Source organism: Muscardinus avellanarius, assembly GCF_963383645.1.
Source record: "Muscardinus avellanarius genome assembly, chromosome: 5".
Classification (NCBI taxonomy): domain Eukaryota; kingdom Metazoa; phylum Chordata; class Mammalia; order Rodentia; family Gliridae; genus Muscardinus; species Muscardinus avellanarius.
Window position 1 is genome coordinate 74,752,955 of NC_137790.1, and position 15,866 is coordinate 74,768,820.

General features: G+C 46.2%; 1 protein-coding gene across 1 annotated transcript in view; it reads right to left on the reverse strand.

Annotated features, from left to right (window-relative positions):
- SLC12A8 (solute carrier family 12 member 8) overlaps positions 1 to 15,866 on the reverse strand; it is a gene marked incomplete at both ends in the record, with an annotated part of 174,153 nt that overhangs the window by 2,401 nt on the left and 155,886 nt on the right. The window contains 4 exons of the mRNA XM_080696536.1: positions 2,084 to 2,144; positions 3,497 to 3,614; positions 4,345 to 4,442; positions 11,928 to 12,567. Coding sequence (XP_080552662.1) covers positions 2,084 to 2,144; positions 3,497 to 3,614; positions 4,345 to 4,442; positions 11,928 to 12,567 — 917 coding nt within the window. The remainder of the gene's footprint in view (positions 1 to 2,083; positions 2,145 to 3,496; positions 3,615 to 4,344; positions 4,443 to 11,927; positions 12,568 to 15,866) is intronic.

The window sequence follows — 15,866 nt, forward strand, 5'->3', positions numbered from 1 at the left end:
TTTATAGGCCTCACAAAACATGGCTCAGCTGCTCACCTCAGAGCCAGGCTGGCAAGTTGACCCCTCTTTGGCAGAGCTCCCGCCCACTTGACTAGCCCCGGAGCCAGACACTGTGCCATGGATTGTGAACTGACCCTCTTCCAACCAAAGGACTGCCCTTTCCCAGGAGTAATCTCTTCCTCATACACTGTTCTTTCAACATAACACTGCTGTGACCACCCAGGTGAAATCCCAGGAGCTCAGGGTGCAACCTAAGGAACGGGGACCTCCTACCGCCACATTTAGGCTTTAAAACAGGAAATGACTAAATATATTCTTGCAAAGCAGACCACATCAAATATTATGACCCATGCACCATTTGCAACTGAAAAATTTGTGGCCTACAAATTCTATGCAGAATCCTTTTCTGCTTAGACTTGACTTCCCCTCGGGTCTAGGTTGAAGAGAAAAGAGATTCGTATCATTGTGCAGCAGCAGAGGCTGCCCCACCCTTCCTGCAGCCCCGCCCTGGACAGGGAGCCCAGCGGCCCACACAGAGGTAGGCCTTCTCCTCACTCACCCACCTTCCACCTCCCGGGCCCCCAGGTCCCGGACTCCTTCTCTTGGTTTCTACAGCACTCTCTCTTCACCATCCTAAGCTGTCAACATGAACAGATCAGCAGTGCTGTGAAGAGCTGTCCTAAAAAGGATCCTCAGGATTGAGGAGTTATTGTGTAATGGGTTTGAGTTTGAGTTTTGGAAGAAGAAAAAGTTCTGGAGATGGTGGTGACGATGGCTGTGTCACACTGTGATTGTGACACCACTGATCGGTACCCTTGAAATGGCTCAAATGGTAAAGTTTATGTTATATGTGATTTACTAAAGTAAGAAAACAGCGGGGAAAGGATTCTAAACTTACACCTAGGATCAATGAGAGAGGGTTCCATTAGCAATGCCTGGGCATGGAAGGCAGAAATATTGGCCAGTATAAACCAGACATCAAGAGTTTCAAAAACAAACCATCAAAATGAAAGCAAATGAACACTTGATTGGGTTCTCCCTAGATGTGTCCAGTCTGTAGTTTTGGCTCCTCATATTGTGTGTGTGTGTGCGTGTGTGTGCACACACATGCGCGCGCGCACACACACACACACACACACACACACACACACACACACACACACCCCACACATTACTGGAGACTGAACCCAGGTCATTCTACCTGCAGATAGAAGGACCCTCAATCCTTTTTATTTATTTATTTTTAAACAATGTCTCACCAAGTTGCCAAGGGTCTTACTCGGTTGCTAAGGACAGCCTGGAACCTGTGATTCTCCTATCTCAGCCTCCCAAATTCTGGGATTGCAGGCATGGGCTACCCTGCCTGGCTCCGCACTGATTTTTACAAGGGGATGGAATGAAGAGAGTCTTAAAAGTTGAGGAAGCATTGACAAGAGTACAGGACAAGAAAAAAGGTCAGGGTCACATGACAATACTTTTTTTGGGGGGGGGGTACTAGGAATTGAACCAGGTCTTCCGCAGGCTGGATAAGGGCTCTGCCACTGAATGCCATCCCCAGCTCTGATTAGGGCCGCATGAAGCATAAGCTCTCTCTGAGGCCTCCTCATGTTTCTCGGCAATGTTTATTCCCTTTCCTGTGGATCCAAACGTGGAGGACTGGCAGCAATCTTCCAGGATCTCTATGTTATCTCCAAACTTGGCCTCTGCCTGTCACCAACACAGAGATGCCAGCCCCCTTTGGGCTTAATCTTGAGTATGATTAGGAATTGATGCTACTGTGTTTTAGACTGTGAGCTGCCTGAGAGCAGCTCTCTCGACCCCACAATCCGACTCTAGCGGACACCTCTGTTCATGACAACTGGGAAGGGGCGAGGGCGGCTCCTGGGAGCGTCAGGTGAGCAGAGGCGGGGGCTGCGGGTGGAGGTCATTGAGGAGTGAAGGGGGGCCCTGGAGGTCTCAGCTGTCAGGTTCTCACACTATAGCCCAGGCCCAAGCCCCCCATCAGGAGTAGAACCCCCTTAGCACCTCCCAGGACTCAAGGACATTCACCTCTCCTGGCACCAGCCCCCAAATTGGCACAGACCTGTAGGAGGGGACCAGGAGAGACCGCATCCATCGGAAAAGGCTGAAGTTGGAGGCTGATCCTGCAGGGAGGACACAGACATAAATATTTATGAAGGCTCTACATAGGCATCCAGAATCCAGTGTTTGGAGGATCAGTGTATACCTCAGGTAATACACACACAGAATAAGCATGAATATATTTTCCTTCTTCAGTCTAAACAATCAACATTCATTGTAATACACCTGGACAGCAGCCTGGGAAGGACTTTGTGCCATGTGCAGTTTCTAAAAATATTTTTTTCCTTTTTTTGGTCCTGGGAATTAAACCCAGAGGCACTCTACCTCTAAGCTACACCCTCAGTCTGCATTTTTTAAAAAATTGGTAACAGCATATTACTAGATTGCTGCGAGCCTAAGTTGCCGAGGCCGGCTTTGAACCTGAGATCTTCCAGTCTGAAGAGCCTCCCCAATACTGGGATTACTAGCATAAACCACCATACTTGACTCAAAAAATGATTTCTAAAATCCAAAACCTCAAGAAAGAAGTTGGATAAAGTGCTAAAAATATAAGAGCAGGGACTTGCTATAACTTTCATTGTAGGAATTCAATTTGGGGGTAATATTTATTTTCAGATTTCCACCAATGTGCATTGAATACCTGCTTTAAAATCTTCCCATTACAACACATGCTCTTTGAGAGTGGGGACATGTCTGTTTCATCCTTATGACCCTCCCAAGATACAGCACTTAGGAAGTTTTCAACAGCATTAAGTGAATCAAATAGCTCAATGTGTAAAATGTTAGAGTTGAAGTGAGGTTGTTGTTGATACTGGCCCCAAAAGTTCTGATATCAATGACTGATCATTTAAACAGGGCTTAATCGTGTGTGTGTGTGTGTGTGTGTGTGTGTGTGTGTGTTACTGTAACCCAGAGGCTTTCTACCTCCGGTCTAAACTCCCAGACCTATTTTATACTTTATTTGGAAACAGGGTCTCACTAAGTTGCTGAGAGCCTCACTAAGTAGTTGAGGCTGGCTTCGAACCTGCGCAATCCTCAAGTGTGCGCCACCACGCCTGGCTAGAGACCTTCGACTTCTGAGCTATACCCCCATCCTATTTTATTTTGAAACAGGATGTTGCTAAGTTTCTGAAGGTCTCGGTGCATTGCTGAGGCTGGCCTCAAACCTGCAATCCTCCTGTCTCAATCTCCCAAGTACTGAGATTACAGGTGTGCACCACCACGCCTGGCTCACAGTAAATTTCACTATTTTTCATTTGTTGTCATTTACGCACATGCTATATTTCTCTTCCTAGACTATAAACTATTTGAAAATTGGCTTTACATCTGAGTCAGTATTGTTCAAAACATTTTTTTTTTCTGTAAATGCTCAAGAGAAAAAGGGAAGTGGAGGCAAAATGGCTCAGCCACTTACCAAGATGAAGCCCTGGACTGGCCCGGCCAATGTAGAGATACACGAGAGCAGCAACGCCCATGCTCACCAACGTGTAGACCCACTGGATCACAAACACGATGAGGAGGGACCCCACCGCCTGTGGGAACAGAGTCGGAAGGGCAAGTCACCTGACGGTTTTCCACATGGTGAGCAAGCCTCAGGATAGGGCCTTAGGAAACACCAGTGTTTCTCATCAACAGATGGCTGTAAAAATGTTTATGATTGAAGTTCACTCTTAATTAAAAAAAAAAATCTCTTAAGCAGATATCTGGGAAGACACCATCTGAAAGTAGCCCTTTATCAAAACTATCAAGAAGCACATACACTTGCTAGTTCTGTGTCCTACTCCTCCCTATAAGCAGCAAATTCGCATGAAACCCATGTAACCCAGAGGTTATCACATGTAATTATTTAAAAAGTAAATAATTGCCCTGTGTGGTGGCGCATGCTTATAATCCCTGCCCTTGGGAGGTGGAGACAGGAGGATTGCACAGGTTTGAAGCCAGCCTCGCTGGCTTAAGAGAGACCCTGTTTCCAAATAAAATATAAAATAGGTCTGGGAGTGTAGCCCGGAGGTAGAAGGGTTCCATCCCCAGTACCACAAAAACAAACAAACAAATAAATAAAGTTTAAAAATAAGTAAATAATTGATTTAAATAAGTGGTTCATTAAATGTGTATCTTGCCAAATGGAATCTTATCTAAATTCTAATACAGAAGGCAATTAAATCACAGTGCTCCTACTTAAGCCCTCTCCCTCCCCAAATCACATATCCTTCACCTGAATTATTTCTCAAGGACAGCTGAGATCAAGATTAAGTTACTCACCCCAAAGAGGGAGACCCAGGGGTTGCACATGCGGGTATAGAAAGAACTTGGGCTTCTCTGGTTCTCTTGTTCCTGGAGTCTAGACTTCAGGAAGACATCTGAAAAATTAATTAGCCCAATCCTTGGTTACCAATTTGCTACTAAACCCTTTCCTATTAAGCAAAGACCTATGAGCTCCTCTTTTCCAATCTTGTGACTCAGCCTAAAGACAACTCCAAGCACTTGCTCTGGAGAGGAAAGAAAGAAGGGCTATGACCTTCCACCAGCCAAGGTGTACGCCCCCAGGCCTGGCTTCCTCTCTTTTTCAACGAAAGGGAGTAGAGTGGGGCAAATGGACGTCTGATGTTCTTGGTCCCAGGTATGGCCACTGAGACTGATGGGCCAGGTTGGCTTTTGTCTACTACAGGGTAGTTTTTGCTACTATCTAACTCTGAATGTTAACTCAGATCAAACCAGCCTCAGGTACAGACCAGAGGCTGATGAAAGAGAACGGGGTAGAGAGAACTGCCCCTCCGGTTCCTTCCTCCGTCAGTTGAGGAGGCAGAGGGGAAAGGATCTGGCCATAAATACATGTGTTTCCACCTCATTCCCCTGGATGTCAGGCACAGCGGAGCTGCTCAGAACCAGATCATGTTTCATTTCTGCCTTTCCAGTTTGGTCCTGATTCCAGAAATGACCAACTTAACCATGAAGACATATATAGATTGTTAGCCATACTATCTAACCACAGTGAACACGATGATGGTGGTTCAAACAAATGATATGTGGGGTTAACTTTGCTGTGTGTTTATACTTCACTTCAGCACTAAACTTTCAGAGTGTGCTGCTCAGGAAATATGGTTGATAGCTCCCTAACTCTATTATCCAGTATCAAATCCCTACTTCAGCCAAACTCCTTGAATTGCCATCTCTTCTGGCCACCATTTCCCTCTTTGCTACTTGCCCTGATGCCGTCTCTCGCACCGGTCTTCCTCCCCACTCGGCTGCTTCTGATGGGCTGCTGCTGGAGTTCAGCTGGATCTGCTCTCATGGATCCCCCACCCCTCTGCTTGTCTAACGCCTGCTCTTCCTTCAGATCTCAGCTCAACATCACTTCCTCCCAGAAACTGGTCCCCACCGCAAAAATCTCAATTTATTCCCTCATACTATTGGTATTTCCTATTTCCTTTCCTCATAGAACTTGGCATTGTCTATAGTTATCTGTGTATTTATGTGTTTCTATGTCCATTGGATTACAGGCTTCATGGAACATGGTCCACATTAGTCTTGAGCCCAGGAGTTGGCCCGCACTCACTATGTAGTCCAGGCACACATACACTCACCATGTCTTCATCCTCTCTGATCACTGTGACTTTCTGGCCAGCCCTCTGAAGCACAAGCCTTCAGGCTGTATCATACCCTGCCCATCATTATTACTGTCTTTTACCAACTTCCTCATCACTCCCCCTTCTCATGGTAAAGATTTCAGCCTCTGACTCAGCATCTTTCTTTCACCACCCCATTATCATTCTTGGTGACTTCTACATAAATAATCCACTCGGTGCTTCCTTGAAATACTCCAACTGTTATCGTTTGGATCTGGAATGCCCCCCCCCCAAAAAAGCTCATGCGTTGGCCACGTTCAGAAGTAAAAGAATTAAACGGCAAGGGCTCTGACCTTATCAGTGAGTAAATCCACTTGATGGGTTAATAATTTGAATGAATTTATTGGGCGTAGGTGGTGGGACATGATTATAGAAGGCAGATCAATGTGGCCTTGAGGATGATATCTACCCCTGGTCCCTTCCTCCCTCAAGGCCTCCCCATCTCACCTACTCTTCTTTTTCTTTCTCCCTCCCTTCATCCTCCCTCCCTCCCTCTCTCTCTCCCTCTCTCTCTCCCTCTCTCTCCCTCTCTCTCTCTCTCCCTCTCTCTCGCTCTCTCTCTCTCTCTGCTTTCTTGCTGGCATGAGCTGAGGAGCCTTCCTGTGCCATACCATGATGCTTCCTGTGTGGACAAGATGCTTTTGCCTTGGAGCCAGCCAGCGATGGACTGAACCTTTGAAGCCATGAGCCAAATAAACCTTTTCTCCTTTAAGGTGTTCTTATCAAGTATTTTGGTGACAGTGACATAAAGCTGACTAATATTCCAGCAGTGTGTGTGTGTGTGTGTGTGTGTGTGTGTGTGTGTGTGTTACCTGACCACTATCTTTTCTTTCATTCACCTAAACTATCGACTCCATAGTCACACTTGAGGCTTGTCATTACCCACCATCTCACACACCTTTTTTTTTTTTTTTTTTTGGAAGTTCTTTTTTTAGGGGGAGGCGGGGTACTGGGTACTGAACCCAAGGGCATTCTACCTCCAAGCCACATCTCCAGCCCCTTTTGTTTTATTTTGAAACGAAGTCCCACAGAATTGTTAAAGCTGACCTCAAGCTTGCAATTCTTCCACCTTCGCTTCCCAGGTACTGGGATTACAGGCTGAGACACAACAGTATCTTACGGGGTGAGTTGTGTTCATTTCATCAATACCAGGGCCTAGTTTACTCACAGCAAGTAATATACACTGTGGAGTGGCCAAGACCACAGGTTCTACAGCCAGACAGACCTGAGTTCAGATTCTGATTGTTTTATGTCCTGAGCAAGCACCCAACTTCTCTAAGCCTCAGTTTTATTGTCTGTCAAAAGCTAGTAACAGTGCCTAACTCTGGATTTAGGGTTGAGATAATCCATAATAAGGGCTTACCTTAATGCCACTCAAATGGGACATATACCATAAATGACAGCTATTTTTAGCTACAACAATATCTAACACTTGACAATAAAAAATGATTTGTTAAAAGAACATGAATTGCCCGGTGTGGTGGAGCACGCTTGTAACCCCAGCATTCGGGAGGCTGAGACCGGAGGATCGCGGTTCGCGGACAGCCTCAGCTACTTAGTGAGGCCCTCTGCAGCTCAGTGAGACCCGGTTTTAAAATAAAGAACAAAAAATAGGGCAGGGGCTGTAGCTCAGAGCCCTTGGGTTCCATCCCCAGACCCACAAAAAAATAATAATAATAAAAAATAAAGAATAAAAAATTGGGCTGGGGTGTAGCTCAGAGGTCGAATGCCCCTGGGTTCCATCCCCAGACCCGCAAAAAAAAGAAGAAAAAGAAAAAAAAAAACACAAATGAGTCTGGGCACTGATTGTTTCAAATATAAACTAAACTATCCATCTCTCCTGAACTCTTAGAAGAATCTGGATTTTGGCTTCCTGTTTTTTAAAGAATATGCTTTAGGAGGTATGCTTTTATCAGTTGTGTTTGTCAAAATAATTGTTTCCTTCTGTGAAACTGTGTTGTGCACATGTTTTTCATTTCTATTTAATCAGATCCTTTTTGTCTTTGATGATGTCTACAATAGTCAGAAATATCTCTCTTGCGCATCTGTAATAAATAAGGAATTCATGTGTATATTAGATATTAGATCTAAGTCCCAAGGGTTTTTTGTTGTTTGTGTTCATTTTTGGTACTGGAGATTGAACCCAGGGAAGTTCTACCTCTAAGGTACATCCCAGCTGGCTTCGAACCTGCGCGATCCTCCTGTCTCTGCCTCCCAAGCGCCTGGGACTTGGATGGTCAGTATCAGAGAGAAGGATCATTCTGTGGGCAGGGCAGGGGAGAAGTGGGACTGGGGCGAGCCCAAGGCAGGAGATGAGCTTGGAGCCCAGGAATGAGATGAGGAGGGCGGCAGCGGCGAGGAGGGCGAGGGGAAAGGTCAACAAGAGCCCTGGCCACTGAGGAGCGGGCGAGTGAGTGGTGAGCTCTGCACTTGCCAAACGTGGTAAAGTGACCATGTCTCTCCTGAAAAGCCACTGAGAAGATGGGAAAGGCATACAGCAGGCACAAACCCGTGTGTGCCGATATTAGAAAATTGCTTTGGTATTAATTTCCAAAATGTAAAAAGTGATCAGAGCCTGGGTGCTGCGCAGGTGCCGGGGGGGGGGGGCAGCTGCCACAATGCAGAGTTCCTCTCTCTTTGCCTTCGTTCTAATGATTAATCTATAGTAAAAGCCTTAGAGTCAGTTGAAGCCTTTGGCCCTAAAAATATACAGAGGCCATCAGCGCCTATGTTTACCTCCTCTCCTCTGTGACCTGGCCTGGGTGTAGGAAAGGTAAACTCTGTGCTTCTTCAAAGCACCCATATTTGATGAGCAACCAATATACCCAATACAATAAAGGCAAAGGCCAGGTAGATTATTAACCTCTGAACTTAGTAAGTGCGCTGTCCAGAGACTAAGAAATAAGTTACTAGCCCATCGCCTTCATAACACTGATAAGAAGATACCAATACAAAAGGTTGGGGGTCCCGAAAAGGAGTCAGAGTTCCATTTGCGGGCTCTCCGGCATGTGCGCCAGGAGGCTGCCTTTTCCTTCCCTATTTCCTACTGATTTTGTAATAAAGGTTTGTTAAAGCTGCATCAAGCTGCTTATTATTTTTTTCAGTACTGGGGATGGAACCCAAGGGCATTCTACCTCTGAGCTACAGCCCCAGCCCTATTTTTTATTCTTTATTTTGAAACAGGGTCCCACTGAGTTGCAAAGGGCCTCACTGAGTAGCTAAGGCTGTCCTCAAATGGAGATCCTCCTGTCTCAGCCTCCCGAATGCTGGGATGACAAGCGTGAGCCACCACACCCGGCTGCTTATTAGTGTCAGTTTTTCGATTCAACAAACTTTAGTTGAATAAGAAAAGACGCCCATGGCACCATTTAAACCATAACGCATGGATGAAGAGAATGAGAGAGGGGGAACAGAACAGGCTAGGAGGGTGGACAGGGCCAGGCAGAGCAGAGGAGGAGGCCTCCTGCCTTGCAGAGGGCTCTGACCAGGAGCTCCCCGCCCCCTCCCTGAGAGCCGGCAAAGCCTGGGCCAGGAAGGACCATGAGCGGATGAGTGCCACATCCCAGGGTCGGCCAGGTCCAGAAAGAAGGGGGCAGGGGCGCCGAGGGGGCAAGTACAGGAGGATCCCTCCACTCCCAACCTGTTCTCCTGCCCGGGGGGAGCCTTCTGCCTGGGCTCTGCAGGTATTAGGGAGCTTAGTGTCTATTTCCTAAACAACGGAACCCCCACTTTTATCTCATGCTGCTCCCAGAATGCAAGCAGCCATCGTGTGTCTTCCAGGAATGAGATGAAAAGACTGGAGGGACAGGAGGGACGGAAGAGGCCCGGAGAAAAGCCTCTAGACATTCACGTTTGGCCGGGCGGGGGGTGTCCTCCAGTGAAGGGGCCAACTTACAATTGTTCTAAGGTGAGGTGTCCAGTTGAGCCCTCCCTTGGACGCAGGTCTCTGACGGCTCTTTAGTACAATCATCCAACCTCAGTAATGGTGGGACAATTGGGTTTAGGATCCCACAGATACCAAAACCCACAAACACTCAAGTCCTTTATATAAAGTGATGTAGTGTTTGCATATAACCTACACACATCCTCCTATATGTTAAATCATATCTAGATTACTTATAGCACCTAATACAACGTGAATGTTATATAAATAGTTGTCAGATTATATTGTTTAGGGAATAACAATAGCAAAAAAATGTAAATGTTCAGGACAGACACAACCACCACAGGTTTAACTACATAGTAAACGTCAGCAGGAAGGTAACTTTTTTTTCTCGAATATTTTCCATCCACAATTGATCTAATTGGGGCAGACGTGGGAGCCATTGACACAAGAAGGCTGATGACCCTTTACCTTCAATATGAAAAGAAATAAAAAACAGACATTTCCGTAAAGCCTCCACTATGAGAGAGAGACCAAACCAAAGACAGAAGAATCTAGAAAAAACAGGAACAATGACACAAACAGAAAGGGAAGAAATTATGTCAGAGAGAGAGGATAAGCCATTGTGCCCACAAAACAGGAATGGATGGTGTTTAAAAAAAAAAAAAAGCCGAGCATGGTGGTTCACACTTGTAATCCCCACACACGGGAGGCGGAGACAGGAGGATCGCACATGTTCGAAGCCAGCTGCGCTGGTTTAAGAGACCCTGTTTCCAAATAAAAATATAAAAATGGGTCTGGGAGTGTAGCCCAGAGGTAGAAGGGCTTCCAGGAACCCCAGTACCACCAAAATAATAATAATAATAAAAGATAAAATAAAAAAAAACAACAAAAAAATACCGACAATCAGATTATAGTCAAAGTTTTTGGAAATTAAAAACAGGATAATTATGGCATAGACTGATAGTTGCTACCCTATCTCCCCCTTTCTTTCTTAAGGGAAAAAGCAAAAACATATAACTTTATGTGAAATAAAAAAATGACCAGGTAAAAAATACTTCCCAGCCTCTCTTGCCAGCTAATAGGGCCCCAAACATAAAAAGGTCAGAGGAAATCAAAAGGAGTAAAGAACAGAGTCACACGATATTCTCCACCCTCTGCACCTGAGGTCAACAACAACAAAAATCCCATGACTTAGCCAGGTATCTTGGTACATGCCTGTAATCCCAGTGCTCAGGAGGTTGAGACAGAAGGATGGGAGGTTCAAGGACAGCCTCAGCAAGTAGTGAGACTCTCAGAAACCTAGGGGACCCTGTTTCAAAACAAAAAAATAACAAAAGCATTGAGAGTATAACTCTGAAGGAGAATGTCCCTGAGTTTGATTCCTAGTGTTAAAAAACATAGAATCCCATGACTCAGGCACATGACCATCCCTGGAAGAAACAGACTAAGTGGTTAATACAATGGTTGCAAATGAAAATATCTTAAAAACTTCCAGAGAGGGAAAGAAGGATCAGGCATCATTCAAAGCCCCCATCGATAAAGGATCAGCATGGCAACTTTCTCAACAGCAAAGAGACCTGCGAGCACCTGGAATTCAGTAAGTCTGTGCCTTCTTGTGTCCTATAAGCCTCTCCTGCGAGGCTTGTTCTTTCAGGTTTCAGACAGCAAAGAAACGCTGTGCTTTTTCACTTACCTTCCCCCATCCCGTTTTGCCTGATTGGGGAGACTTGTCTTCCAAAGACTCATTCTGAGTCCTGGCCAGGCAGTTTACCACAACACATCTCTACTTCTCTTGAAAGGAGGAAGTGGTTTCATTCACATTGCCATTACGTCTCCACTGATTTTTTTTTTTTTTTTTTTTTTTTTTTTTTTGCGGTATTGGGGATGGAACCCAGGGGCATTCTACCTCCAAGCGACACCGCCACCCCTATTATTTATTCTTTATTTTTAAACAGGGTCTCACTGAGTTGCAAAGGGCCTCAGTAAGTAGCTGAGGCTGCCTGCGAACCACGATCCTCCTGTCTCAGCCTCCCGAATGCTGGGATTACAAGTGTGCGCCACCATGCCCGGCTGATTTTTTAATGGAAAGAAGTTGATATTCAATTATTAGCCCTGGCTCCCAGCTCTTACATAAAGGGGTGGTTTAAAACTAACTATGTGATCTCTAACAGAGTAGAGTTACAAATAATTCAGCTGGTACCTGAATATAACATTTTTAAATAAATATCAAACAAAATCAAGGGTTACAGAAACTGGGCAGTAAGGAGCGGCAGGTGAGCAGCCAGAGGCTGCTCTCAAGTCGGAGGCCCCGCGCCTGCCCCTGGAGCGCTCACCTTTATTTATCCCTGGATGGTCGCACAGCTCGGGAGCAAACTGTTCCTGTGTTCCCCCAGGCTGCGTCCCTTCACTCCTGGACATCCACTCGTTCTGGTAGGACTCCTGTCCCTCCCCGGAGGCAGTGGGCCACCGCTCAGAGCCCTCAGTAGGGAAGGAAGCAGGGGCCTGGGGGTCCAGGAGGAAGCTATCATGGAGGGTTTGCTTGGTGGCCTTCTTGCCTTTTGTCTTCTGACTCTCTGGGCTCCGGTCACCCTTTTCTGGCCTGGGCTGGCTGCTCTCCAGGGTCCTGGTCAGTTGGAGGAGCTGGTCCATGTCCTTGGTGAATTCTAGCAGCGTGCCCTCAGAGAGGCTCTGGGCAGGGCCCTCAGAGCCATAGCTGGGAGCCTTCTCCAAGAGCAAGTGCTCAGAGCAGAGGAGAGCTGCAGAGCCCTCTCTGAACGCCGGCTCAGGCCCCTGCGGGAGGCTGCAGGGACCCATGGACAGGGAGAAGTAGGAGTAGTCCACCGCAACATAGGTCAGCATGAAGCTGATGGTGACAATGGGCGCCAGAACATTCACCTGACCCACAAGGACAAAAGCCATGGTCACCAAGCTGGTCAGGCAGATGGCTGCTACGGGGGTCCTATTTGGCCCTCTCTGCAGAGACAAAAGCAATATGTAGGACTATGAAGTTTCAGGTAGAGAGTATCAGAAATGTCAGAATATATATGATAGAAAACAGATTCATAATGGCTCGGCCTGTTCTCCCCAAGTCACTGTTCATTCAAAAACATGGAATAATGACCCAACCAGGAGGTCGTTTGAGACTAGAGCTAATGCATGTAAGCTGTTAGCACAGTGTGGACACAGTAGACTCCTAGCACACCCTAGGTAACGCTTGTATCAGTAACCAGTAAACATGGAGCACTGCTGTACAACTTTGACTTCCCAAATATTCTTTTTCTTTCTCTCGCTCTCGTTCTCTCTCTCTTTTTGTGGTGGGGATGGAACCCAGGGACATTCTACCTCTTAGCTACACTCCCATCCCTATTTTTATTTTTTTAATTTATTTTATTTTTTATTTATTTATTTTTTTTTTTGGTGGTACTGGGGTTCCTGGAAGCACTTCTACCTCCAGGCTACACTCCCAGACCTATTTTTTAAAATATATTTTTAATTTGGAAACAGGGTCTCTTAAGCCAGCGCTGCTGGCTTCGAACCTGCGCGATCCTCCTGTCTCCGCCTCCCAAGTGCGGGGATTATAAGCGTGCGCCACCACACTTGGCTTTATTTTTATTTTGAAGCAGGGTCTCACTAAGTTGCAGAGGGTCTCCTTAAATTGCTGAGGTCTGGCCTCGAACCTGCGAGCTTCCTGTCTCAGCCTCCCAAGGATTAGGATCACGAGCAAATGCCATCATGCCCAGCTTCTCCTTTTGTGTCTAAACAGGGTTTAGACATTGCATTGGAAATCAAATAGATGCAGAGTTGATTTGTCAATCTATTGAAACGTTGAAGATGGAGCTAGGGAGTCATGAAGAAGGTAAAATACCAGCCAGGTTATCAAAACCTGCAGCTTTATTCGGACCCAGCAGCCGAGTCACACAGTGGAGCGGAAGCACCGATGTTTTATAGGCACGCCGATTCTCTCATGACATCTGTAGTCTCGCGACCTGTGGTGTCTGCTTCCTGAGGTTTGGAGTCTCGTGACACCTGGAGGATTGCGATCTCTCTGCTTCTGGCTTCCAGGGCTCTGCCTCCCGTTCCCGCCGAGGGGTTACTTGGAAAAGGGGACGGGGGACCCAACCTATCATCTACCACAGAATGGTAGAGCCAGGAAGACATAGCAGACTCACTGGTGGCTGGAGTAGGGGAGTTCTGATCATGAACACACACATGTACATGGCTGTGTGCTCACACTACCGTACACCTGCTATCGATGCAGGAGGGGATGGTGACCTTCAGGTGGTCAGGAATGGAAAGCATGCTAACAGCCACTCCGGAAATTGCTTGTCACAGCCAGTGACCAGCTTCTTGGACCCAAAGCAGTATGTTTTTTGTCAGCATCCACATTCTTTACCTGAAGAACTAGTTTAATCCAGTTGTTACATTCTTTCTTTTCTTTTCTTTTCTTTTTTTTGTACTCGGGATTGAACACAGGGGTATTTTACTTCAGAGCTACACCCCCAGTCCTTTATATTTTTATTCTGAAACAGGGTCTTGTTAAGCTGCTGAGGCTGGCCTTCACCCGTGATCCTCCCATCTCAGCCTCTCAATGCTGGGATTACAGGCGTGCACCATCCTGCCGGGTTTGAATGACTTTCTTTTTTATTTTTTTTATATTTATTTATTTTGGTGGTATTGGGGTTCCTGAAAACCCTTCTATCTCCAGGCTACACTCCCAGACCTATTTTTTATATTTTTATTTGGAAACAAGGTCTCTTAAGCCAGAGAGGCTGGCTTCGAACCAGCGCCATCCTCCTGTCTCCGCCTCCCAAGTGCTGGGATTGATTACAAGCGTGCACCACGTCTGGCTTGAATGACTTTTTTTTTTTTTTTGGTGGGTCTGAGGATGGAATCCAGGGGCATTTGACCTCTGAGCTACACCCCCTGCCCTATTTTTTATTCTTGATTTTGAAACCAGGTCTCACTGAGTTGCAGAGGGCCTCACTAAGTAGCTGAGGCTGTCCGCGAACCACGATCCTCCAGGCTCCAGCCTCCCGAACGCTGGGATTACAAGCGTGCACCACCACGCCTGGCCTGAATGACTTTCTTAATCTACCTTCTTCTCTTGGTTTGCCACCCTCCCCTCTGAGTTACTCACTTTTCTCAGTCTCTGTTGCTGGCTCCTCTGCATTTTTTTTTTTTTTTTTAGTGCACTGTAGTCACACATCTTAATGGGGTACAAGATGGCAGAGGCCAACATGCACACAGCACTCACATAGCGCTTCCCCAGTTCCCTCCCCATTCCCTCCCCCTCCCCCTCCTACCTCCTCAGCTTTGGCTTAGGGATTGACTTTGTTATCTTTGTGAATGGACATCATATGCACCAGGGAGTTTCCCTCTTCCTCCCTCCCGTTCCCTCAGTCAGGTCGCCTTGTTTGCTCATCTACAGTCTCTCCTTCTTCGTCTAGAGTTCCTCCTATGACCCTTTTCTCCCAGCTTCCGCATATTAGAAAGAGCATCTGATTTCATACTTTTTGTGACTGACTCATCTCACTTAGCATAATGTTCTCCAGTTCCATCCATTTCTCTGTAAATGACATAATTTTGTTCTTCTTTATGACTGAGTAAAATTCCGTTGCGTACATATCCCATAGTTTTGTAACCCATTCGTCTGTTGATGGACATCTCAGCTGGTTCCATAGTTTGGCACTACAGTGAAAGCAGGCTGGGACCCCATCCTCAGACCTCTCCTCTTCTCCATTTCCTTACTCCCTAGCCGATCTCACCCAGCTTATAGCTTTAATTCCCAGCGTTATGCTGATAGCTCCCAAATTTGAATCTCCAACCTGAAGTACTGACCTAAAATCCAGGGTTAAATATTCAACTTCAGCTCAACATTTCTGATTGATATCTAAAGAAACCTCAAATTCAATATGTCCAAAACTGAAGTGCAAGGCCGGGCGTGGTGGCGCACGTTTGTAATCCCCGCGCTTGGGAGGCTGAGACAGGAGGATCACACGGGTTCGAAGCCAGCCTCAGCTACTTAGTGAGGCTCTCAGCAACTTAGTGAGACCCTGTCTCCAAATAAAGTATAAAATAGGTCTGGGAGTATAGCCCAGAGGTAGAAAAGCCCCTGGGTTCCACCCCCAGTACCACCAAAAAAAAAAAAAAATTATCTTCAGGCTATACATATAAGAAACACAAGAGTTTCTTGTGTAGACTAGAGTTCCTACCCCAAGATACCTCATTATATATATGCAAATATCTCAAAATCCAAAACATTTCAGTGCCAG